The sequence below is a fragment of the Oryzias latipes genome, chromosome 17 (assembly GCF_053564925.1).
Source record: "Oryzias latipes strain Hd-rR chromosome 17, Olatipes_Hd-rR_3.1".
In the NCBI taxonomy this organism is placed as follows: domain Eukaryota; kingdom Metazoa; phylum Chordata; class Actinopteri; order Beloniformes; family Adrianichthyidae; genus Oryzias; species Oryzias latipes.
In genome coordinates this window covers 26,496,831-26,520,970 of record NC_136253.1, presented here as the reverse complement: position 1 = coordinate 26,520,970, position 24,140 = coordinate 26,496,831, and the positions used below count along the sequence as shown (strand labels likewise).

The following is a 24,140-nucleotide window of genomic DNA, read 5'->3' as shown; positions in this document are numbered from 1 at the left end:
CCACTGCATTTGCGCTACGTAAGACTACGTGAAACCACAACAATACTGAGTAATTATTAGTATGCAGGCTGGCGTTTTTAATGGTTACAATTGATGCTGGACAGTCATACTTGTGTAACAGTATTTGTTAATATGGTGCATATCTGAAATCAAGTCTATTGATAACTGAAGAATTGTATCTCATATTCAAAATGTTACATATTATTCATATGAGGGAAGAAATAAAGTTGCATTTTTAGAACCTAACTTATAGGGAAGAACTGTAAAACATTTTTCTTCTATTTCTTTCCTCTTCATCAGAGCACACACTCAGTGTCCAGCTCCCTCTGGTGGTACAGACAGGTAATGCTCCATGTACTGGAGCTGCCTTTTCTGAAATAGAATTTGAATGACAAATCTCTTTTTTTTAGGAAAAGGAATTTCACAAATGACATGACATCCTAAAGAGGGCTATGGTGCAACTTATTTGGCATTTTTGCACACATGCATGGAGTAGGTGTGCTTTACTTCAAAAGATGGATTCAAAATCACATGACAACATCATTATTATATGATGCCATTTATTAGCAGTACTGATTTTTACATCATCAGTAGCTTAGCAACTGCAAAACGTGACAGGCATCGGTCAAATGAGAAGGCTCAACTCAGGCGGAGGTGACGCCGCGACTACTCTAACAACAAGAAGGAAACAGCTAAACTCTGCGTTCAGCCACATAGGTACTGTACATACACTTTATTCACAGAGCTGTCACCATTAAAAAAAACTGAAAAGAAAAAGAAAAAAAAACCTCACTTCAAACACAGTCCTGCCTTAGAGGATGATCCGGCCTGAACGCGCACAGTACATTCAAGATGAATATTTACACTATTCACAAATGGTACAGGACAGCTCCTTCAGAAACAAACAGAAACACTTTTTGTGCTTTTCATCATTACGGCACTAAAAACACAAGAATGAGTACATTCATCCACTCAGGATGCTGACTAAACTTTCAAGATCTGTCAGTGTGGCAGTCGGCTGTGGACCAGGATAAAACCTTCATAATTACACAGTGTTCCCAGAATGCATCTTAGGGTCTGATTATGAACTACTCTGGAGGCGTCCTTAGAATGAGCTCATGTCAGGGCAGAGGAGGGTACACGGACACAGTGACTAAAGATCATTACAAAATGTCTTTTCTCACATTTGCACAGTTCCTGCCGTGGAGCATCAGAGTAGTTGACACGCAGACTCTCCCGTGACTTCATTCGGCGTTAGGAGCAATGGGAGCCGAAGAAACTAATTCAACAGTACGAGCCAACATCTAAATGGAAATCAGACATTCAGCATGTAAGGTCAAAGGCATACATGTAAGTATACTGCAACAAGAGAGCACACCAGAAAGGTGCGCTGCTGGGTGAAATGGGCTTCGTCATGGCACTTCAAAACTCTTTCCTTTTTTGCTGTAGTATTCAGGCATTCAAGTCTATAAGTCATTCATCAGCTGGGTTTGGCACACACGTAGTCATTTACCTACCAGACAATATGAAACTGAAACACATATTCATACATTATCGACATGACAAATGTACTTATGTAACTATTTTTGTTTTGCAGGTCAACACCCGCCTAAGGTTTCGGAGCTACAGTCTCACAATATTGTTTTATTTAAAGTTTACTATGTACATTTGAACCACATATTGCTGCTCACTACAGGATCAGCACAAGTCGTTTGTCAACACTGCGAGTGAAAATCCACTTGCCTCTGGGATCGCCAAGTCTTATTTATTTTTTATCTTGAGGTTTTATGACTTGGCTCTCTGATGGAACGCACGTAGTCCATGCTGTGTTGATCTAAGCACTTCATGGCACAGGACACTTTCATGAGCTGAATATATAGTCCCCTTAGCCTGCTGGGAACATTTCCATTACCTCTGTGTGAGTTAAGCCAGAAGTTTCAATCATGACCCCTGTCATTGTCAGTTTTCAGCGCATCATCATGTGGGACTTTGACCCACACAGAGAAATTCTGCTCCGTATAACCACAGCACTAGAAAAGACCTCTAAAAACCTTTCCTGGGACAGACAAGTTGGTCGTTTATTCAAGTTCGTTTAAATGAATCTCTTTTTTCCTTTGTGTTCAGGTGAGATATTCATGGGTGCTGCGGTGCACCCCCCCCCCCCCCATGTCCTTGAGAGGATATTGGTCATTAAAAAGCACACAGAGTTGCAGGGGAGAGCAGACTGAGCAGCTGATATGCCGTCATTCCCGAGAGCGCCCAGTTGGCAAGAATAGTGCTGACTTTTCAGTCCAGCACTGCTTTCCAACGACGTGAGTTATGGTCCCATACACGAGACAGAGACGCGTTAGAGGCTTTTGGCACACAATCCTGGTTTCCAAAGAATACAAAACACCCCGACCCCGGTGTGCGCATGAGATGCATGTGTGCAGCACAGAGAGAAGAATACAAGGAAACACTTTGACTTGATAGAAACCACTTCAGTTTCTGTCAGGTCCCTCAACCCGAGCTTTATGTTCCTGTGATACATCCAGGATTTGCCATTTCACTTTGAGAGCTTTGTAAATAGGCAATCAAAGCAACAGGGGGTATGGCTAAGAAAAGATGGATGGCTGTCTTGTAGTAATCCAGAAGTGACTCAGCTTCAGCTACTTTGAGCTTTTGTCCTCGTCCTCGCTGCTCACTTCTCTTCTTTCTTCCTGCTGCTGCTGAGAGCAGAAGGCGACAGGCAGCTCTGCAATGCAGACACAGCAACAATCTCAGCCGTCTGACCAATTAGTGTGAGCGACAGGATTTGAATGACAGAGCCGGCAGCCAGTCCAACGAAAAAACTCATTATGGGTTCGTCTGAGAGACAGTTTGCAGATCAGGAGGCTAAATAACAATGAGATATAGAAGCTGGAGAACAGAAGTAGGTTTACAGAGCAAAGAGAATTTAGAAATCCATGGCCTGAATTATGTCTCTTTGCTCCACAGTCACTGCCCGGGCTGAGTTCTATCGTTGCAGTTTTTCTTACTCATCAGTTGGCTCAAGTCCACCAGCTCACCCAGTTCCCCTCGCTCCAGGGCACCTCTCAGCAAAGCCCTGCTCAGCCCAGGAGGGTGTTGCTGCGGCAGGTAGGCCTGGTTGCTGGGAGCAGGCATGGCGGGAGGAGGCAGGGGGACGGGGACTATGCCGTGGCTGCTGAGGATGTATCCTTCGGGGGCTGGCCAGCGCAAAGGCAGTGGCTCGCTGTATTCTGCAGGGGCACTGGGAGCTGAAACCACCCGCCGGCGCTCAGGTGAGTCCTGTGGAGTCATGGGGTAGACGTACTCCCCCGCAGACTTCCTGAGAGGGGCTTTTGGCGTACCCTTCCCTTTGGGCGTACCTCTTTCCTGTTTGCTTAGGCAGACGTAATGTTGGCGGGGGGTGTCATGCCCGCGGCCCTCGCTGTGTCTACCTCCACCGCCCTGCTGGAAGAGTCTGGTGGTCAGGTAAACAGATGGGGGCATTCTGCAGGGGGACCCCAGACCAACAGAGCCTCCACCCAGGTAGGTCTGGCTGGTATCCCATCCACCCGAGTTGGAGTCAGACAGTCGGAGGCCTCGGCGCTTCTGCTGGGGCGTGTGCTCTGGTGTGGGCAGGAAGCCGGGGTCAAGTTCTCCTGACTTCACCCAGCCGTTAGGCATGACAAATAGCGTCTCCCCTCCTTGGGAGCAGGTACGCTCCCCACCTCCCTGCCGCGTCACGCTCAGCACGGAGCCAGCCATCCCGCTTGTGTTGCTCAGCAGGCTTCTCTCACGCCGCTGGATGGAAGATTGAGAGGAGGAACCGTGGCGACGGTTGGCCGGCTTGTGAGCCATGATCCAGCACACGGCGAGGCCAGAGAGCGCCGCCCCGATGGTGAACGCTGAGACTGCAGAGGCCACAAGCAGGTTCAGGGAGACCAAGCTCTCCGGTTCTATCAACAGACTCTGCTGTAACATTCCTGAAAGATGGAAAGTCACAATTATGAAGATGACATTTAGTGGAGGGGTCCAAATGACATTGCTGCTGAATGTGAGGCTTCAGGGTGCAGTTTAAAATGCCTTTTATTATTACACACAGCAATTTTCACCTGCTTCTAAGACATAATAATAAATCAATAACTACAATAACATTTCTAACATGTGATCATCACCCTTAGCATTGTGATTATTTCATGAAATTATTATATTTCATAGCAGCTTCTCTCCAGTTTTGCCTTGAGGCTCCACAAGCTCCATGTTCACCGAGCTCTGCACTTGTCATCAGCTCAGCCCAGACCACAGAGGCAGACGTTTTCTCCCATTCTTTCCTCACTATTTCCATCCGGCAGCTTGGACGGAGAGTCTGTCCTTGCGGCATATCATTACCTCAGTGTTTCCACCCTGCTTTAATCAATCCCATCTGCAGAAAAAGCAGTGCAAGCCAGTCTCTGGATCAGCTTTTCCTGCAAATTCAACACTGATAAAAGAAGTTGGGCTGCAGCCTAGCATCACTCACCTCTAATTCTGTCACTTCTTGGGGTAAAATCCAGTTGCTTACAGATCCAGTTAGCACAAGTTTAGTTAATTTTGAAATGTTTTGTCTTCAAAACCCCTAAGCTATAATGCTAAAATGCAACTCTGGATTTGTTGGAGAGGAAAATTATTTTTTGTTTTCCTCTGAGCGCCGGGACATCTGAGCATCTCTATGCAATACTAAGATATTTCCTGCTTGTTAACCAGCCATCTCATTAGATTGTCAACGCCGAGGAAACCGATTCTCACATATTAGATGGAAGTGCATATCCTCTGGTGCTGTCGGGACTTTTTTTCCATCCTCATTAATAAAATATCCCACAATGGGAGTAAAAAAAAGTGATGAGGAAGAAATAGAGCTGAGACTGAAGTCCTGGTTATTTGTTCACCAGATTGTCATGACACAGCATTATAAAACCTGCCATGACACATGCACTGGATCAGAAAATATTAACTTCACCAGGACATTTCACCTGAATGACCAGATTCAGAGCACGAGTCAATTGCAGTGAGATTTTGAACCACAAGGTGGCATTTTCCTTTCTTCTGCTGCACAAATCAAAGGCTTTCACAGTGGTGCAACCTACCATCACAGTCTCCAAGATGGGAGGTGGTGTTTCCATATTCCACATCCTGCAGGAAAGGGAGCCTGCAGCCAAAGAGGGGTCACACATGACACTTTTTTTCTCTTAAAAGTATAAAAACTTCATCGAACAAATGAAGTAAAGTGCTTAATTTGTCACTTAGTGAGTAAATGTGCAATATTCAGGAACAATTATGAATGGCACATTCACTTATAGGGTTGCTCACTGCCTCATAAAGAAGAACAATGTCCTAAAAGTTGATGAAAATATAACTAATGCGAAAAATGAAGCTGCTCACTTCAGTCCTAAATCAATACGACACAATGATGTGTCATTGATTGTAATGGGATATGCTATTAATCCTGTTATTGATCTGTTCTTCCAACAAGGTCAAAGTCTCAGGTCAGCTTTGCAGGCTGTGGTGGGAGCTGAAGAACTGCAACACAAACCCTCTGGAGTTTACATTCAGGCATGATCAATATTTGTAGGCATTATTCAAATGTATTTAAAAAACTAAAGTTTAGAAAGAAAACTGCTTGTGTTGTTTGGTTCTTTTCATTTGTTTAAAAAAGCTAAAAGGGGTTTAAGGCAAAATCAGAATAGATTTGATTAAAGTGAATAAAAAAAATGTACAGAAAGAAATCTTTTTTTTATTTGTATTGTTTAATATTCCTAAATATTACTGATAGGTATCAGTGAAGCTCCAAATACGCATCACATTTGTAAATAATTAGTAAAGTTACAGTACAAATATTGACAAAAGTTTTCAGAGTGATATTAGCTGTTTTGAGTGTTGTATCTTTCCTGTATATTTACTGATGTAATTAAGAGTTGTTGTGTGTTTTTTGTGTGGTCCGCACCGTGTGCCTGGTCTCAGGAAGGAGCAGGTGCTGCCCTTGGTCCATCCACAGTATGGATCCCTGGAAGTCAGACAGCTCCTGTGCGCACAAACAAACACAGTGAAGTAAGTCATGGGAGCTTGAGCTAAAGCTCAGATGGTTTGAAATGAGAACATTTAGGGATCAAATTAAAGGCTCTAAAAATCCATAAATGTGAACTGTGTCAACACATAAGGACATATTGTTGAAATGATTTTCAAATATTTGAGGAATCCAAGTTTCCAAAAGTCTTTTAATAACCCACTACGATGAAAGTCTTGTTTTTGATGTTTTTTAACATGTTCTTGGGCCATTTTTCTGATGATGCAGGATATTTATTATTCTTAAGATTGCATTTCTGAGTATTTCTTCATTAAATTGGTAAATCAAGATCAGATGAGGAAGTGCAGTTTGAAAAAGAGCTCATTTGAGGTGTAGAAAATATGCTAGGTGGCCTACAGACTCTCTGCCCTGCATTGCTTTGCAATAAAGGGGGAAGGAGGGGGGGGCAGGGTTACTTCTCATCAATGGTCCCACCTACAACTGAGAGGTAAATTTCGAACTACTTCCACTCTGCAGAGACTATGTCATAATTGAAAGACCACTGGGAAGGCTTTGAAAATAGATCAAACGATGATCCGAGTGGCTCTTTTCTTCAATTGTGCACTTATTTAGCAGATACAAATTCTAAACTGGCAAAACACAATACACAAACAGTACATTTGACAAAAACATGTTCTGGTTGGTGCTGACCACGACAGTCAAACAGATGAAATGATCAGAAAAAGGGACGAAGTGACTCACTTCATACAGCGTGAGTGCAGATGGCAGCGTGATGTGGGGAGCCTGACCAGACAGGACGGGAAGGCCAGCAGCAGAGTGTGGCTGCTCCGGTCCAGAGTAAGGGCCAAGAGCTGGCGAGCCTGAGGGGTGTCTTCCCCACACCTGGAGACAGCAGACCACCGGGGTGAAGACACAAAACACATCACAAGGAGGTAGAAGACTCAGCTGTTTCTAAATGAGGGTGTCATAGAAAGCACCCCAAAGTAAAACTCATACAGGTCAAACCTTAGAGAAACATTGAAGTCCAAAATAATGCCATGTGATGGCATGGAGTTATGGATACATGGAACAATCAGGAACAATCGGGGAGAGGACTCGAATTTTAGTATTGATCTGTTTGTCCTAGAGTACAATCTTCATAGATTCTAGAGTCTTTGGCTTTTTACAAACCTAGAAACTTATAGAAAGCTTCTTGTCTTTACCAAAGGAATAATCTAATGTTGCATCACACTAAGTTACAGTCTTTGTTTCAATAAGAGCCACTCTGTTGAAAATTGTGTTTTTGAGGTTTTTAACATGGTCTTATGGCATTTTTCTCATGATGAAATTGCGTTTGAGTATTTCTTTATTCAAATCGTTGTGACTCAGGAGCAGATGAAAAAGTGCAACTGGAAAAAGTTGGTAGCTGCGACATAGAACCTACTGTGATGGCGTTTCCCAATCCTTGTACTTGGGGAACACTGTCCTGCATGTTTTCCACGTTGCCCTGCTTATGCACACCTGACTCAGCTCATCATCAAAGTCTGCAGAAGCTCCCTGCTTTGCTCCACTCTGATGCATCCACTAGCAGTCAATTAGACCCATGTACGTCTTCGTTTTCCTCATATGAGCTGGCATCTGGCTCAAAACTGGCTCCAGTATTGCTCACCTTGTTTGTTGCATCAGTAACATTGGTTTGGGTTTGTGAAGGGCTGCAAGCTAACAGGAGAGAGTGTAAAAAAAGGGGTGACGAATAATGAACTACTGCAGCTCTGTAGAAACCATGTCATAAAAATGACAGTTTTTTAAATTTAACTCTGCAAAGTGCCTTTGAAGAGGTGTTAGAACTTTTTTTCCACATTTTTTCTCTAATGTTTAGCCTTTAAGTGAACAAAACCTAGAATCCATACAAATAAATCAGTCAGTGAGAAACATAAAGCCAGGATGATTTCATAATTCCTCTTGAAATTGTTGAAATGAATTCTTTGCTAATTGTTTCTGCTGTTGCAGAAGATTGGCATTCTAAATATTACTCTCTGTGGGGTTATTGTAAGTGAAAATAGTTTATTCCGGTCAACATAGCCAACACAAATCTTTAAAGTTTGAAAGGATTTATCTTTTAACTAAAATCTACTTCCAGCGTCTCAGAATTGCATATTTTAACCTTCTCAAAACCAGCTCCGTTGCCGTTGACCCAGTTCTGCGTGACAGCTACACTAGGTGTTGAGGGATTAAAATAACTATTTTTGGGTTCTAAGGATGGAGGCTTCAACAAGATGCTCTTTGCAAATGCCACCTTAAATCAAAAAAATTTTTACCTGCATCTGTTTCTTTCAGTTCATTCCAGACTTACAAAAAAAATATTATAAAACTTTATTTGACATTTTTGTTGATGAGTTTAAGATAATTTATTCCTTGAATTTTGCAAATAATGTGGACAGAGGGAAATAAACGGTTAACTCCTCTTCACCCAAGTGCTATAAGCAATGCTTTTCCATGCAAAATAATCACCTAAGGTGCATGATCTGCAGAAATCACATGGGAGGACAGGTTATTGATTAGACGCAGGACTGATTGTCCGTCTTTGTTTTAATGTTCTTTCTTGCTAAAAACTGGAGCTCAACAGAATTCCTAGTTGCAGAGACACCATTTTTCCCATCCTGTTGTGTGTGAGGCAGCCTTTCATCTTAGTATTTGCCATGCTGATGTAAAATGTAAAAGCCAGTCTTCTCCTGGGAATGGGATGCCATGAGGTAAGGAGCGCCGTCACAGTACCTACACTTGGCACTGTTCAATGTGACAATTTATTTTTTAAATTAACTAAAAATGACAGTTGAAATTCTAGATTCTAATTAAATTTGAGAGACAACGGAGATGGCATAACTGAAGTGCTCCAAGATGTGCAAAATAACGAGAGATGGGATCACATGAAAAAACTAAATTCCTCCTGTTTAAATGCAATTTTCCGACCGATTAAAGCACCATGCGGGCTTGAAGATGCTGCCTCCACTGGGGGATTCAGCAGTGAAATCCATCTCTACTTTCTCTGCAGGCATTGTTGCAAATAGCTTGCAGTGGAAAGCACAGCTATTCACAGTAAAAAAAACACTGATCAGTACAGATCTGAACCCAGTTTTAACATTAATGATGAAACGTCAGATTCACAGACAAGATTTTACTTTGCCCCCTTTGAAATGTGAGACTTTTCAGTTTTTTCCTTGTCAGTTATTTTTTACATCATTATTTGCAGTGAAAGTTGTGTGCAATAAAAACATGGTACGGAAAAAAACAAACAAAAAGAAAATAACTCTGCAGAGTAAGTTAATTATTACAAGGAGGAAGCAGGAAACACAAAAGCAGTTAGACAGCTCCAGATTAGATCTGACGGTAAATTCCTACATACTCATATAGAAAAAACAAGAAAAACACACAAGATAAACAAATGAACGTCTAAAATCCTCTTATAATAATCAAGTTAGGATTCCATCTGCTGTCTGACCTATTGTTAGAGTTTCAATCTTAAATGAAATGACTGTGACTTTTTTAGTGATAAGCAAAGTACTGGTTTAACCTAAAAACTTCATTTTCAACCGCAAATTTGCACCAGTCGGGTAAATCACCAAAAGGAGTTTTCTTAATAACTGATTAGAAGTTAGCTTCCTGCATTTATATTTTGTTCCTAATTTTTAATGTCAAAGGAATGTCTGCTGCAGAAACGTTAGGAACTGGATTAGAAAGGAAAGAAGCGGAATGCTTGCTGTTATGTCCTTAAATCGAACTTGCGACTGTACAGTCTGAAGCTTATCTCACACAGAACAGGTCACACCTGCAGGATTGTGTAACTGAAACAAGTGTGCATGATCCAATTCACTCCTAGGGAGACTTTAGAATAATCAGTCGGCTTATGCTGCCCTTAATTGCAGCATGTTTGAGACAAAAAAGAAAAAGAAAAAAAAAGAGTATTGATTCTCACTAACTTCTCTGGGTTGAATCCTTCAACTTCCTCCAGAAACACACTGCTGTGGGAGACCGAATCCCCACTAGGAATCATTAGGAACTTGAGGATGGTCCCTCGTGTGGATCCCAGGAACAAGACTGTGCGGTTCTTGTTGGGGCCGGCTTCTGTGTCTACCACCATGGCTGTCAACTGGTACCTAAAAAGACAGATCCCAAGTCAATTTTGTGACCTGTGTTGTTATTTGAAATATCAATTTTATCATGTGGATACATGATAAAATTGATATTTCCAACAATATATTTTTTAGGACATCCAAATTTAGTCCTACAGCGTAATTCATGATGTGTACCTCCCCATAGTTTTCACCACCCAGGGGCGTTGTCCAAGTAGTGGAACAGTTTCGTCCATTAGAGGATGGGTCTTCACAAAGTTCAGGACCTCATCTGGCAGCGTAGTCGAGGAACTAAATTTTGAACCCTGGACTGAACATCCTCCTGGTCTGAAGAGGCCAGAAGCCGCAGCAAAACAAGAATAGATGAGATCATTTCAACTGCTTGGAGGGAGTCTGGATTTTACTAAAGATAGGAGCAATATGGTTAGTTAGGAGGAGATTGGAAAAGTTTCTGAGACAGATGCTTACAGCAGCTCTGCAGAATTCTGCTGAACAGCCTCTCAAAATCACTCTACATCACGCTTCCCATTACCTTGGTTTAGGCACAGCCTCATCTGGTACAGGTGTCCAAATAGACTCAGGGGATTTTTGCTCTTTAAAGCGGCCCTCAAATACACGAGCAAGCTGCTGCATGTCAAACACGCAGACTGCAGAGCCGGGGATGCTTCCAGAAACAAGAGTGAAGGAACAGTGGTGAGTCTGGAATATTGTCTTTTTAAAAAAATGTTTAAATCATATACACACTGCAAACCCTGGTACCTGTTAGGCGGTGTTGAAAAGAGGCCTAGTATAACGTCTCTCCCTTGCATGCGGATGATGTTGCTTGTGGCGTGCAGGAGGTTAAAGTAAAAATGGGAGTCTCCGGGGATGGAGCAGTTGAGCCGTGCCTTCAGAAATGTAGTCCACTGTTTCTCAAGGACTCGTGGAGATCCACCGAGGTCTGCTTTGCACACACGAGCCACACGGGACACCATCACCTAAAGTGACAAAGCAAAAGCTGCAGTAAACTTTAATAAAAGGCAGATAAAGGCAACAGCCCATGTTGTGCAAGTTACTCCTAAATTGTAATAGATTACAGACAAGAGTTCCTAAACTTCCAGCCCAGGGGGCCAATTCTACCTCCCCCCTTATATTAGATAAGACAGATCAATTTCCAAATAAAATGTAATTGGGCCCTCAAGGTTCACTTTTACTTTATTGTACATCCACTATAATGAAGACAACTGCTTCTTGTGAACAATTTATATTAACAATAACTAGAGTTGGAAAGAGGATAAAAAAAAATAAAACTCAAGGATGAGTCGCTTTTCTTTGAAGTCCCACCCCGATCATCTTTTGATCTATTTTCAAAGTGTTCCCAGTGGTCTTTTAATTATGATTATGCAGTTTTTAGGCAAAATAAAAAACGTGTCATTTTCTAGGACATAGTTTCTGCCGAGCAGCAGTAGTTCATTAAAAGTTAGTGTCTGAGTTGACGCATAGTAAGCCTTTCCCCACTTCCCATCATCCCCTTGTTTACACTCTCTCCCACTAATTTACAGTTCCTCACACCCCTAACCTAACATTACCAGTGCAACAAAAAGGCCGAACAATGTTGGAGCTATCCAGCCATACAGTTCTGAGCCAGATGCCAGCTTGGATGAGGAAAACAAAGATGTTCATGGATCTATTTGTCTACAAGTGAATGCATCAGAATAGAGCCAAGCAGTGAGCTTGTGGCCTCTAAGTTCTACATTACAACTACAAGCTTTTTCCAAACATAACATAATTAAAAGACCACATGGAACGCTTTCAAAATAGATCCAAAGATAATTGGAACAGGATTTTAAAGGAGCAAGATTCGGATTAATTAAGAAAAAAGGTTGTTACAGTAGAGGAGGAGAACCAAAATGGAGAGCCAAAGCTCTTTGTTCCTGTGAATTTACCAAAACAAAAGTGGCTTCCAAATATAAAAAGGTTAAATTTACTCAATTTTTGGTCCGAAATGAAATTACAGGGCAGTCATCCAGGACAATTCTACAAAAACAGTTAATGTTTATGGCTGAATATTAAGCTTTGATTGATAATTCTCTCCTGATCCCCCTGCATCAGACCGGTCCCTGTTCAGGGGATATTCCACCTTTGCCAAACACTAGCTGGGGTGGCTCCAGCAGTCAGTGACTCCGAAAGGAGTACGGTAGGGTCTGAAAATAGATGCATGGATGGATGGCACTTTCTCCTGATCTAGGCGTTTTGAATAATAACATTTTTGGTGTTGCAGTGCAGGTGTTAACAAAATGGTGCAGAGTAAACTATTAGCAAAATTTGATTAGAAATGCCTTCCTGTGCAACAGCGAAAGGTCATATGTTACCAGTGGCAACGACAGAAGGTGGAGCTCACCTTTTCTAGATGATGAAACTCCATGGCCATCTCTCTGAAGAAGAAATAAATGTGCGGCCCCCACTCCATGGCGCTCACAAAGTAGGGCTCTAAAAGATAAAATGTGAAAACACTCAAAGGCAGCAGCAGATTAAACTGACATGTCTCTGTCATCATTAGGCGTTGAATTGCCTGGGCTTGTGTGTTTTCCTTTTTTTTTTTTCTTTTGCTCCAGGCCTCAGTGTTCAGCTGAAAACTTGTTAAAACCTCCATCCTGTGGGGATTGGGTCTAACCTCAATACCTCACTCTGTCTGAACACGGTTCTTTTATAATAAATCTATTAAATGAAGGCCTACTCGTGTCTGGCTTTGTCAAGTGTAGCTTGACATTAAGCTCTGCAAAACTTTCTCGCGGTGCGAAGCGTCTTCTTTTGGTAAAGAGATAAAGATTGCTGTACTGGATGTATGCTGAAGATGCCTGACCCCGTGGGCTGCTTTTAATGAGCCTTTTCTATAAGCACCTCTAAACCATTTGGAGTCGTGCTTGACTGTGCGGAGGGCAGGGCTGTCGCCGAGGCTGCGATAGATCACCGCATCGATGGCTAGGAAGTCTGTCACAGTGCCTGTAAAAAGACTTCCATCTGAAAAAGAGAGATGCACAGAGAAGGAGAAGGAGGAGATTAAAAAGAAGAAGATATAGACGGAGTGATAGCACAAGGTCGGGAAGATTAAAAGCAAACATACGGGGCAGCGAGGGGTTAGACTGTAAATCTTCTGTAAAGATACGTGCAAGGACACAGATGTTTTTTGGTCTACCTCCCAAATCTAATGCAAACTGAACATCCTACCAGCAAACAACGCCACATTAGCATGTCGTGGGTCATACGGGCACCGGGCCATCCCACTGACAGGCTCAGACACCATCTCCAGAGTGTCTCTCTGCAGCAGAACAACAGTGACAAAGACCGATAGAGCAGCAGAACTGGAAAACATCACCAAACCGCAATAGATGGATACTAACAGTGTAGTTCGCACACAGTGGGTTGAAGGCGTTTGTCCCACACACAAACAGGCTATCATGATGGCTGAGCACAACCTTGATGAAATTGCGGCACTCCTCCTGTAGAAAAGAATAGAAAAGAAGATTGTGAGGAGAGGAGATCGCACAGATTCTGAAGAATTAAAAAATAGATAAAATGACAGAAAGAAAGGTATAGTCAACAGTCCACCGAGGAAACAAAACCCTCAGCTTTACTGAGATTTTCAATAATTGAAGTAGAGGACACAGACTGAAATCTAAATGTAAAGAGACTAGGGGTGTAAAGATTAATCAACTTAATCGATGAATGGATTTATATTCCTATGATCCAGCCAGATGAATCTGTCTGAAGCAAGTTGTTTCAAAATGAAATAAATGGATTAGATCAATATTGGAAATTACAGTTTGGATTGAGGCACTGTAGGTTTATTTTACTATAACGTAAAAATGATCAAGTGTAATCACAACGGTCAACACATATGTGATGGCGGCGAAAATGATCAAACCATCCTTCCAGTCCAATGTGTGAAAACAACTTATATTTTGCAAAGATACGTGACCAGAAAGTGTGGTTCCAATATTGCTTAATTTGGATTATTTCGATGTGGAGAGCAATTATTTTAGGAAACAAAAATGTGAATGGACTTGCCATTAATTCTTATTTACTTGTTTGTTTGTACACATACTTAATTTAAACTTGATTATCTTGCAAGAAATGTAAGGAATCTGTAAAACGTCTGAGTCACACTGGTTGAAGTTTTGGCTAAAGATGTCCTGGATCCATTTTAGGGCAGTGAATTGGATTGAATTGGATCGTTCTGAATGAACCAATATCAGATGGTATTATTAATAGCAACAAATTATGATACGAATCAAATTGTTGCTAGGATGAATCTTTACACCCGTAAAAGACACACAATCTGAAATTTCATGACAGTTTCACGCCTTTTCATTCAGTAAAAAGAAGATGCAATAGCATCTTACAGCAGTGTTTTTAATAGCATTAAATTAAAAACTAAACAGAATTCTACCTATTAAGGAAAAAATACACAATTTTAGACCAATACCAAATTTATCAATCAGAACACTTTTCTAGAATACTTTTTTCTACTGCCTAGAAGTGACTAACATATACAGTGACATCTTTTTATCCTGCTTTTGTATATGGATGTATGTAGTGCCGTGGCGGCCGTGGTGCAGCGGTAGGGCAGTCGACCCATGATCGTAAGATTGCAGGTTCGATTCCCGCCTTGCACCCCCATGAGTTGAAGTGTCCTTGGGCAAGACACTGAACCCCGCCTTGCCTCAGGCGCCTGTGTTTGGCAGCGCAGCGGCCACCAGTGTGTGAATGTGCGTGTGACTGGGTGAATGAGTCTGTGACTGTAAAGCTCTTTGTCCTTGTAGGAAGAAAGGCGCTATATAAGTATACGCCATTTTAGTGTAGTATGTATGTCCAGATTAATTTTCAATGGAACTTACATTTCCCTTCCAGCTTGAATAAAATTATTCTATTGTTTTGCATTTCGATGTGTTTTTGCCATTCAACTTTTTACGGGTAATGTGTGACACTGGAGATCCATTAGCTTTTTAATAACTCAGGAGCAGTTTGCATATTTCAGATGATGATGTTCTCGTCGCCTCCCTTGTAGATGTTTGGTAATAACAAAACAAACGTTATCTCCATGTTTGCTCAGCTTAAAGACTGGAAATAATCGGAGCATTTTTCTAATGATGATGTCTTGTGTACTTAACAGTTCTATATTTTTCTAATATGTTGCAGCCCTGACTGTTACTGCGGAAAATATATTCTTAAAAAAAGGCCAACGATCCCGGAAATTCTCCAGTTTCCGTTGTGCTACTCCTGCTTACTTTTAGCTTTCTTACTTTTAATTGGAAATCCAATTAAACAAGATGGTTGAAACTTATTCATTAATTCTATAGGTGTTTAATTCTCCATAATTATGAGCTGAATGAGTCATAGCTGCAGGCGGAATTTATTCAGTCCCCCCCCCAAGCTTTGCAGTTGATTTTGTTTGCATAGTTAAAGGGCTGTAATTGATGTAAAGTGGTTCATCACCTTTGTTTCTGTTTTATCGCAGCTCAAATTCTCATTTTGTTTGCTGTCTCCTCTTTCATCGGCGTTTTTCACCACCTGGCAGCTCTCTTCTTTTCTGTTCTTTATTTCCTCCTCACACACCAAAATGCCACCTATACCTCCCTTCCTCAGCTGATTTCATTAGCAGTTTCCCCCTCCCTGAGGCTGTGCCACTCTCCTCTCAGTTTGCTCCATAATGCTTCCCCTTGCCGCTGTGTCTTTGATTTCGCAAGTTCCAACCAAACCGCATTTTGCCGCTGGCACTTCTGCATCAATAAAGAAAAGCTTGTACTTTAGGAAAGCCCTTGAGAAGCTACCGTCCCAGTAAGATTCATCTTTGGTGGACTTAATCCTCTCCATCCTTTGCAAGCCATTACTTTGTTCACATCCAGTTTCCTATCCAGCCCAATGGTTTTTAAGCAATAAAAAAAGAGCTTTGAAGCTTCTGTGAAGTGCTGATAATATTTCTATGAACATGCATGATTGAGCGGATTCTGTACCAACAAGATCAAATTTGAGAAAACATCGTATGCAGGTGCACCCAGCGGTCAAGGGTCCTGAAAGAGCTGTTGCGTGAGTCCATGCGTGTGATAGTCTGGATAGCAATGAAGCATGTTAGAACTTTACCTCATGTTTGCCCTTCATTCGACACACATGAATGTCGTTTTTATTGGACTCCCATGTCCTTTTCTGGAATGCAGAAAATCAAGGTCAGAACGGGCTTTTTTCTGGTTATAGCTTCAAGTATTTAAACATTTTACTTGAGTCTGCATGAGTGTGTGTAGCCAACATGATTCATACCTTGCTGTAGAACATCTCATCATCTGCCCTGTTATCCAACTCCACTCTGTACAAGTCATCTCTACAAAATACAACAAATCAATATGTGAGGATTTTTTTTTAGATTAGTTCGTGGTTTGTGCTCAGGCTGTGATTTGTTGGGTTTTTGTGTTTTACACAGTCACAATCACACCAGGTTTCAGCTGTCAGTTATCCACAGGAGTTCTTGATTTCTCTAAATATATTTAAAGCCATGGTTTCTACTTGATCACTACCAGATCTTCATGTTACCCACAACAGTTTATGGCAGGTTCAGCTTCATTTCAATACATATTTTACTTCGTGCTTATTAATAATATACATGCTGTAAATGAAAATGTGTGTTTTTAGATTAGCAACACAACTATACCAAACCTAAGCTGATAAATCAAATCCCACTGGAAGAGCAGAATAAACCGTGCAGCCTCCAGCAAAACACCTTCCTAAAAATGTGTGACCTTGAAGATTAAGTATGATAATAATTTTTAACCGGGTCGTCTTTGAATATTAGTTTGAATCTTGCTCTAACATCACATGCTGTGATACAAAAATATCTCACGGATTTCCCTCAAATTATCCCAAAACAAGGATCTTTTAGTTGTAATAGCAGTGAATTAGTTTTAGTTTTAAGCAACGTTTGTTCTGTTTAAGGTTTGATATTATTTATAACATTGATCATTTAGACAGTCTAAGACATTTTGCTTTTTTCTTAACATTAGCCAAATGAAGAGAGTAAACTTTACCTCTAATTAATGTTTTGCTATGAAGTAGACATATTTTGTTATATTTTTCTGTTTTTACATCATCTAGCTATGTGGGGTTTGAAAAAAAGCTTTGAACAGCTTCTATATTAGTCCCATTATAATATTACTGATGTACTCAAAACGATCTAAAGAGGCAAATATACCCCAAAGCAATTTAAATTTAGATAAAAGAGGTATTATAGAGGATTACTGGCAACTAATAATATAGTTTGGTTTTGATAAAGTGAAGCACCTGGACCACCCCTTAGCTGTAATTCAAATGAAATCAAAGTTTATTGTTAATACATTTTTAATCGTGGTAACACAAAGTAGTTTACATAGTAAAAATGTATTTCACGCTTAAAAAGGTACAAAAAAAATCAGGAAAACACAAACAATGTCCTCAACTTCCCAACCTCATGTTGTAACATGAATAGAAATAGAAATCTGGCTTGATAATAAAATGAGGACAATATAAGTTCTCTACTTTGAAAAAATAGAAAGTAAAACCATGAAATAATGAAAAAGTAAACAGGGAAGACAGCTATTGGCTTAGTGTCAAACATGACTAAATTATCGCTGGGCACCAAAAAGAAAATACAAATGTTTGGATCTCTGAAGCCTAACAGAAAATTCACCTCAGCTATTATTGTAAAGTGGCTCGATGCTTCAAGCAAATTTATTTTGGGCTATTTATTTTTTCTGTTGTAGTAATGAGTGAAATATTACTAAAATGCAATTATACGACTTTGTTACAGCACAAAAAGTAATATATAACTGAATTACACTACTTTTGTGACAAAGTAGTCTCAGCACTTGGTAAAAATATTCTATAATAGTTTCGTTTGATTTGATGACCTTATGAACCACATGTGAGAATCTATCTGTCTGGATGCACAAACATTCATAATTAGTGTCAACACACAAGCAGTGATCAGAAAGCACAGTTTTCACTGAGGCAAACCATTTCATGATGCATTCATTTCAAGTAGAAGGAAAGCTGAAGAGAATGTTTTATAAAAATTGCTATGATTAATGGATCAGATTGACCCTGTGGGTTATTATTTTCCAAAAATAAAAACAGTTACATCAACCAGTTCATAAAAATAAAGAACATAAACAGCTTTCTCTTGACATTTAAAAAAAAAAAGTGTGCTGAAATCCAAATGACTCAAATGTGACAGCGAATGAAAGCAGTGGCACCAAAGGAAGGCAAACACAGATGAATAAAAAAGTGACACACAGCCGGAGGCGGTTGCTGTTGGTTACCTGGCTCCTATGTAGAGCGTTCGGTTGACTTGCAGAACTGTCTGGATGTGCAGTTCCTGCCTTTGAGCTGAACGATGAGCTCTGCCCAAGAACACTGGATACCGCCTCACCACTACCATGATCACAGAAACATAAAAAAAAGAAGAGAAACACAAAGCAAAAGAGCAGCGGTGATTTTTGTGCCTGGTTTCAAGGACTAAAACCTCGTCTGAAGAAAAGCAACAATTTGTCCTTCTTTTTTCCTCCAAAGGCTGTAAACAGCTCACATAGCCTTCCCTCTAAAAATGTTGCCACTCACTTCCAATAATTTTGTGTGTTGAAAGTCAGTGTTCTGAGACAAATGACGTCTCAGTAAAATAATACAAAAAACACTTTTGTTCTCTCCATGTTTCCAGATGATGTTTTCTGAGCTCCATAATGACAAAAACTTCACATGTTTTTATTTAAGTTTTATGTATCAAGTCATCCGCCTCCATTGTTTGTCTTCATTTTAAACGAAAACAGAAATTATAGATGATTTGCATGGAAAAAAAGAAAGCAGATCCATCAGGAGACAGACTAAAGGAAAATGCCTCACTGTCCTTGACTGCAGGGGAGGGTTGGAGATCTATCTTTATATCTTCTCTCATTTCCCTTTCCACTGTTTAGCCCCCTCTCCTGTCATCTGCATCACCCCTGTGAAGTCCAACTATCCCCTGCTTTTTGTATTTCTGTGTATCTCTAGTTGTACTTTTTTTTCATCACAGTTTTATAATCTTATCACATTATATCTTGTATCTCTGAATGCATAATACTGCCCTAAAAAGAAAGTTTCTTTATCTATTTCGATGCTGGCAGACTCCTCACCGAGGCTCCAACCCTTGACCTCTGATTTCCACATTCACCGTGAAGCCATCTATCAATGCTGCAGTGCACACCCACGCACCGACGGGAAGGACACATACCCTCTAAGGGGACGTAGCTGAGAGGACTGGGCTCCTCTGGGAATGAGCCATCAGCCAGTTGAAGTACCAGGAGAAGAAATGTGAGGGGAGGAGACACGGTTGCCATGGCAGCAGCACACATGAACTGTTATCAAAGAGAGAGAGGAGAGAAAATATTCATTGTGTGCCAGGCGGTACATGTCCTTCTTAGTTCACGGGTGATAGTGTGAGTGTCTATATGCGCACTGACACTTTGACGGGTTTTCAGTGGAAAAAGCATCAGGACCGTTCCTGACAGTGTGTGGGAGAGAGCGGGTCAGAGGTGTACGACACAGTGACAAATGTGGATTCAGCAGAGGGGATGATGTATTTCTATTGTTTGCATCAGAAGTGAGCTGCCACTCCGTCTGCAAACAGCTTGAGATGAGAGGGATTACAGGCATGCAACAGTCAGAGAGAGATAATAGAGCAAAGTCACTTTGGCGGTTTCTCTGGTCTGGAACTGGAATGATGGCACTGTCTCAAAAGTGTCAAAGCTCACAGACCCAAATCTGAGCTGTGTTTGAGTTCAATCCATGACAGGATAGAGGGGGCATAAAAAAAACTCTTGGGAATGAACAAAAGCATTATGAAAAAGAAAGGATTTTAATAATAAAGGTGGGAATTTGTGAAGAAACACCACAAAAAATGTGTTTTTAACAAGTTCTTGTGGCATTTTTTTCATGATGGAGGAAATTTAGAAAGAAAATTGAGATGAAGTATTTCTTTATTCAAATTGTTTTGAGTCATTTGGAAAAGCTTGCAGCATTGACAGGGAGGATTTTAATAAATAACAAATAACGGAATTCTATTGAAAACAGAAAACTAACTAATAAATCACAACAATGACATGATTTTTAAGATTGGGTCTAGACACCACAAAGATCTATTACAAATAATGATTTGATTATTTTAATTAGGAGTTCCCACTGAAGAAAGGATCACACCAAAGATAAAAAATAAAAAACACATTAGTATTGAAGAAGATAATTCAGCATTTAACATAAAGTGCCTTAAAAGTCTAAATGGTACTTGTGCAGTAGCATCCTGCAAGGACTGCTAATGGCAGTACAGTGGCAGACACTAATGCACAAATGCCTATTAGCTGGACGCTAACAGCATATGCTGGAGACTAATGCATAAAGAGGGTTTAATCTTATGTGCATACACATGGCCAATGAGCTCACAGGTTAAAGCAGCAAGAACAGATTAACAGGCTGAAGGGTTCAATACTTTTATTGGTTATTTTTTTTGTTTTTTAAATAAACAAAATCAACCTTGTAGTAACAGGCTTGATTTCCTTCAGTTAAGGAGATGCCCCCCATTCCATCACATTGCCTTTACCAAACACTATTGGTGCAACATTCAGTCCTGACAGGGTGAATCTTCATGAGACTCCCACTTCACTTTCTGCCTCTGACATCTGTATCATCTCCATTGTTTTTGGAGATGATACAGAAGCTCAGTTCAAACAATGATGGATTTTTGGAGCTGACTTTTACTGCCCGTTATAGCATAGCCCATGTGCACAGACGCTGAGCCTGGGGGTACCAGAAACTTTAAAATAACAAAAAATAACAGAAAAATGAGCTACTTACAATTGATAATTGGTCTTTTTCAATTTACTTTAAGCCCAAAGCTGTTACAAAGGTGGCACAATTCAAAGTCCCACTCTAATCATATTATGATCCATTTTAAAAAGCATTTCCTTTGTTTTTTTCAATTATAATTATACAATTTTTAGCCAAAATCAAAAAACCTGTGACGTTTTCTGGGACATCGTTTCTGCAGAGCAGCAGGTGTTCATGAGAAATTCACTTATGAGTGTGCACGGCGTAAGCCCATCCCATCATCCCTCTGTTTTCACGCTCTCCCGCTAACTTACAGTCCCTCACATCCCAACCTAACATTACAGGAGCAACAAACATGGCGGGTAATATCAGAGCTATACAGCTGTATAGATTTGAACCCAGATGCCAGTTCGGATGAGGTAAATGAAGTCTGCAAGTGGATGCATTAGAATGGAGCGAAGCAGGGAGCCCGTGTCCTGCTGATTGCAGCACCTGCATCACAGCTACAAGCTCTCTCTAACATTTGTTCGTCTGCTCCTGATTCACAACCATTTGAATAAAGAAATACACAGAAATGGAATTTTGATCTTAATGTCCTCCATCATGATAAAAACGTAACAAGAATTAGTTAAAATCACCAAAACATTATTTTTGTGGTCCTTAAAAAAATAGCAACACAGATATAAGTTACTACTGGCTCAGGAGGTTGAGCAGGTTGTCTAATGATCGAAGGGGTTGGCAGTTTGATCCCCGCTCCTCTCAGTCAACTGTCGTTGTGTCCTTGGGCAAGATACTTCACCCTCCCTGCCTCCAGTGGCTCTACTGGTGTGTGAATGTGTACGAATGTTCCGGTGGAATAGCACAGATAAATCTTAATGCATTATTATTACTTATTATTGACAAAGATAAAATGTTTCTTTTCATTTTAAGCTCAGAAGCTTTTTTTTTATTTAAAAGGAAAACAAACAGACTTTCCAACTACATTTGTTACCAAGGAACTTTGCAATAACAAAGAAAAGAATTCTGTTTCATATAACTGTCTTTAAAGCCTATAAAATAAACTCGTTTTATCAGCTGCTGGTCAGGAGTAACTGCCAGATAGAAATTGCCTTAGGCTAAACATTAAACCAATATTTAAACAATCAAGCTTTTCTGCCTTTGCACAATATGTCTTAGGATTAGCTCCACAGCTTGTGTGGCAACAAAAATTCTTTGAAAGCAAAAAGACGATAAGGAGAGAAAGGAAAGCACATAGAATGGATCAGTGGGGGTATTCAATATGTGGCTTTTGAGAGAGCAGAGAAAAATGTAACATTTGAATGAAGACAGCTGAACGGACAGAGAAGATGTCAAGCTGAATGCCATGTTCCAAGTCGCCACTGTCAACCGTTTATTTCCTTTCATCCTCCATCTTTCCACCAGCCTCCTGCCTGCATTTCTCTCTCTCGTCTTTTCTGGTCCGTGATTAAAACACTCCCAACTGTTTCCACTGACGGGCCTGGTAGATGTTTGTTGCTAAGGTGATGACTGCTATTTGAAGCACACACATATATGACACACATTCATCCCTATGAGTGCGGTCACCGGCATTACTAAAAAAAATGAAAACCTGATGCAAGATTGAATGACAAGCTGTTTGAAGACATAAGTGAGCCGATGAGGGCTACAGACTATTCTCAGGAGCCACTTCAAGCCAAATTGTAGCCCAGAGATTGCAGGTTTGACATGTCTAAGCCCTCTTCTCCTCAGGAGTATTAGATGGGGGTGGAAGGTTTGTCTCATCTGGCCCTCCTTTGGGAATCCCTGGACTAGAACTGATTAAGCCAGGTTTGGAGTCAGTCTCATTTCATTATGGCAAGTTCATGAGGAGGATCCAAATGTGATGCTTTACAGCTCAAATTAAATTCTGTTGTCATGTGCAGGCTGAAAGGAATGATGATGATAATTAAATGAAGCTTGTGTTCCAGCGAGATTAGCCGTCCTACACGACATGCTTTGCCACAAACAGGAACCAGCATGAGATGCATTCTGCTTAAAGAAAATAAATGTAGCTCAGACCTCATTTAGTGATCCTGTTTTTTTCTACTACAATCTGTAATGGGAACAAAAAAGATTTTTAAAGACAACAGTGGACTAGGTAAAGGGAGACACTGAACAAATGTCCTTGCTCAGTTTCCAAGGTGTTTTTTGCATAGTTTTTTGCAGGTCATTCCTAATGTGTTCTTGTGGTATTTTGGTCATGATGGAGGACATAAAGGAAAATTAAGCTTGAAACTGCATTTCTGAATATGTCTTCATTCAAATCTTTGTGAATCAGGAGCAGATGCAAAAATGCAGTTAGGTAGGTGTAACGTGGAACACATCTGCTTGTAGACAAATAGATCCATCCATGTATGTCTTTGTTTTCCTCATCTGAGCTGGCATCTGGATAGCTCCAATATTGGCTGCCATTTTTGTTAAAATGGTAATGCTAGGTTGGGGTTGTAAGGGGCTGTAAGATAGCAGGAAAGCAAGGAAACAGATGGATATCGGAAAGGGGATGGGCTTACGCCAGCCCACAAAACTCAGAGTTGAATTTCTAATGAACTACAGCCACTCTGCAGAAACTATGGCTATGTCCGAATTCCCTCTCTACTCCCTAACCTCTTAAAAACTATATAGTGTGGGACTATGTAGCATCCTGGATTTTGAAAGCAATTTGGACACCATACTTTTTAAATTTTCTAAATGGCAAATATGACAACTGTTAGAAGTCAGATATCTGTATCCAATCTCTGGTCACCAGTGGGAACCATCTCCAGAGTTCTAATCAAGTTCCACTCTAATCTAGTCAAGCTCAGTGCAAAGTATTGTTTGTGCCACTCTGCCTTACTTACTGAGTGGTGTATTTAAACCTGATCTTCTGTCTCCTGACCCTGTTTTTTACTCTGCCTGCCGCCTGCCCGACACTCGGCTGCATCTTGACAAACATTTCACTCCTCTGATGATCTCATGCCTGTTATTGACCCCTGCCGGCCTGACCCCGATTTAGCTTTGTGGATTTTTGGCTGAACTAATTAGCCTGCTGCTTTTGGATCCAGCCGTCTAACCGTTCTTGTGACAACGTCACCGATTTCACTAAAGTGAAA

At 40.7% G+C, this 24,140-nt stretch overlaps 1 protein-coding gene across 2 annotated transcripts in view; it reads right to left on the bottom strand.

The window, feature by feature from the left end:
* Positions 1 to 543: 543 nt before the first annotated feature.
* Positions 544 to 24,140, bottom strand: part of LOC101169812 (semaphorin-6B) — a 41,217-nt gene continuing 17,620 nt past the window's right edge. For both annotated transcript variants that reach the window (XM_023965542.2, XM_023965541.2), the window contains exons 2-17: positions 19,424 to 19,547; positions 18,480 to 18,591; positions 16,450 to 16,510; positions 16,276 to 16,338; positions 13,536 to 13,634; positions 13,363 to 13,453; positions 13,036 to 13,155; positions 12,536 to 12,624; positions 10,915 to 11,132; positions 10,688 to 10,819; positions 10,333 to 10,482; positions 10,003 to 10,179; positions 6,788 to 6,928; positions 5,966 to 6,043; positions 5,109 to 5,170; positions 544 to 3,968 (exon numbers count right to left, since the gene is read on the bottom strand). In XM_023965542.2, coding sequence (XP_023821310.1) covers positions 2,977 to 3,968; positions 5,109 to 5,170; positions 5,966 to 6,043; positions 6,788 to 6,928; positions 10,003 to 10,179; positions 10,333 to 10,482; positions 10,688 to 10,819; positions 10,915 to 11,132; positions 12,536 to 12,624; positions 13,036 to 13,155; positions 13,363 to 13,453; positions 13,536 to 13,634; positions 16,276 to 16,338; positions 16,450 to 16,510; positions 18,480 to 18,591; positions 19,424 to 19,544 — 2,706 coding nt within the window. In that variant the 5' untranslated portion in view covers positions 19,545 to 19,547 and the 3' untranslated portion in view covers positions 544 to 2,976. The remainder of the gene's footprint in view (positions 3,969 to 5,108; positions 5,171 to 5,965; positions 6,044 to 6,787; positions 6,929 to 10,002; positions 10,180 to 10,332; positions 10,483 to 10,687; positions 10,820 to 10,914; positions 11,133 to 12,535; positions 12,625 to 13,035; positions 13,156 to 13,362; positions 13,454 to 13,535; positions 13,635 to 16,275; positions 16,339 to 16,449; positions 16,511 to 18,479; positions 18,592 to 19,423; positions 19,548 to 24,140) is intronic.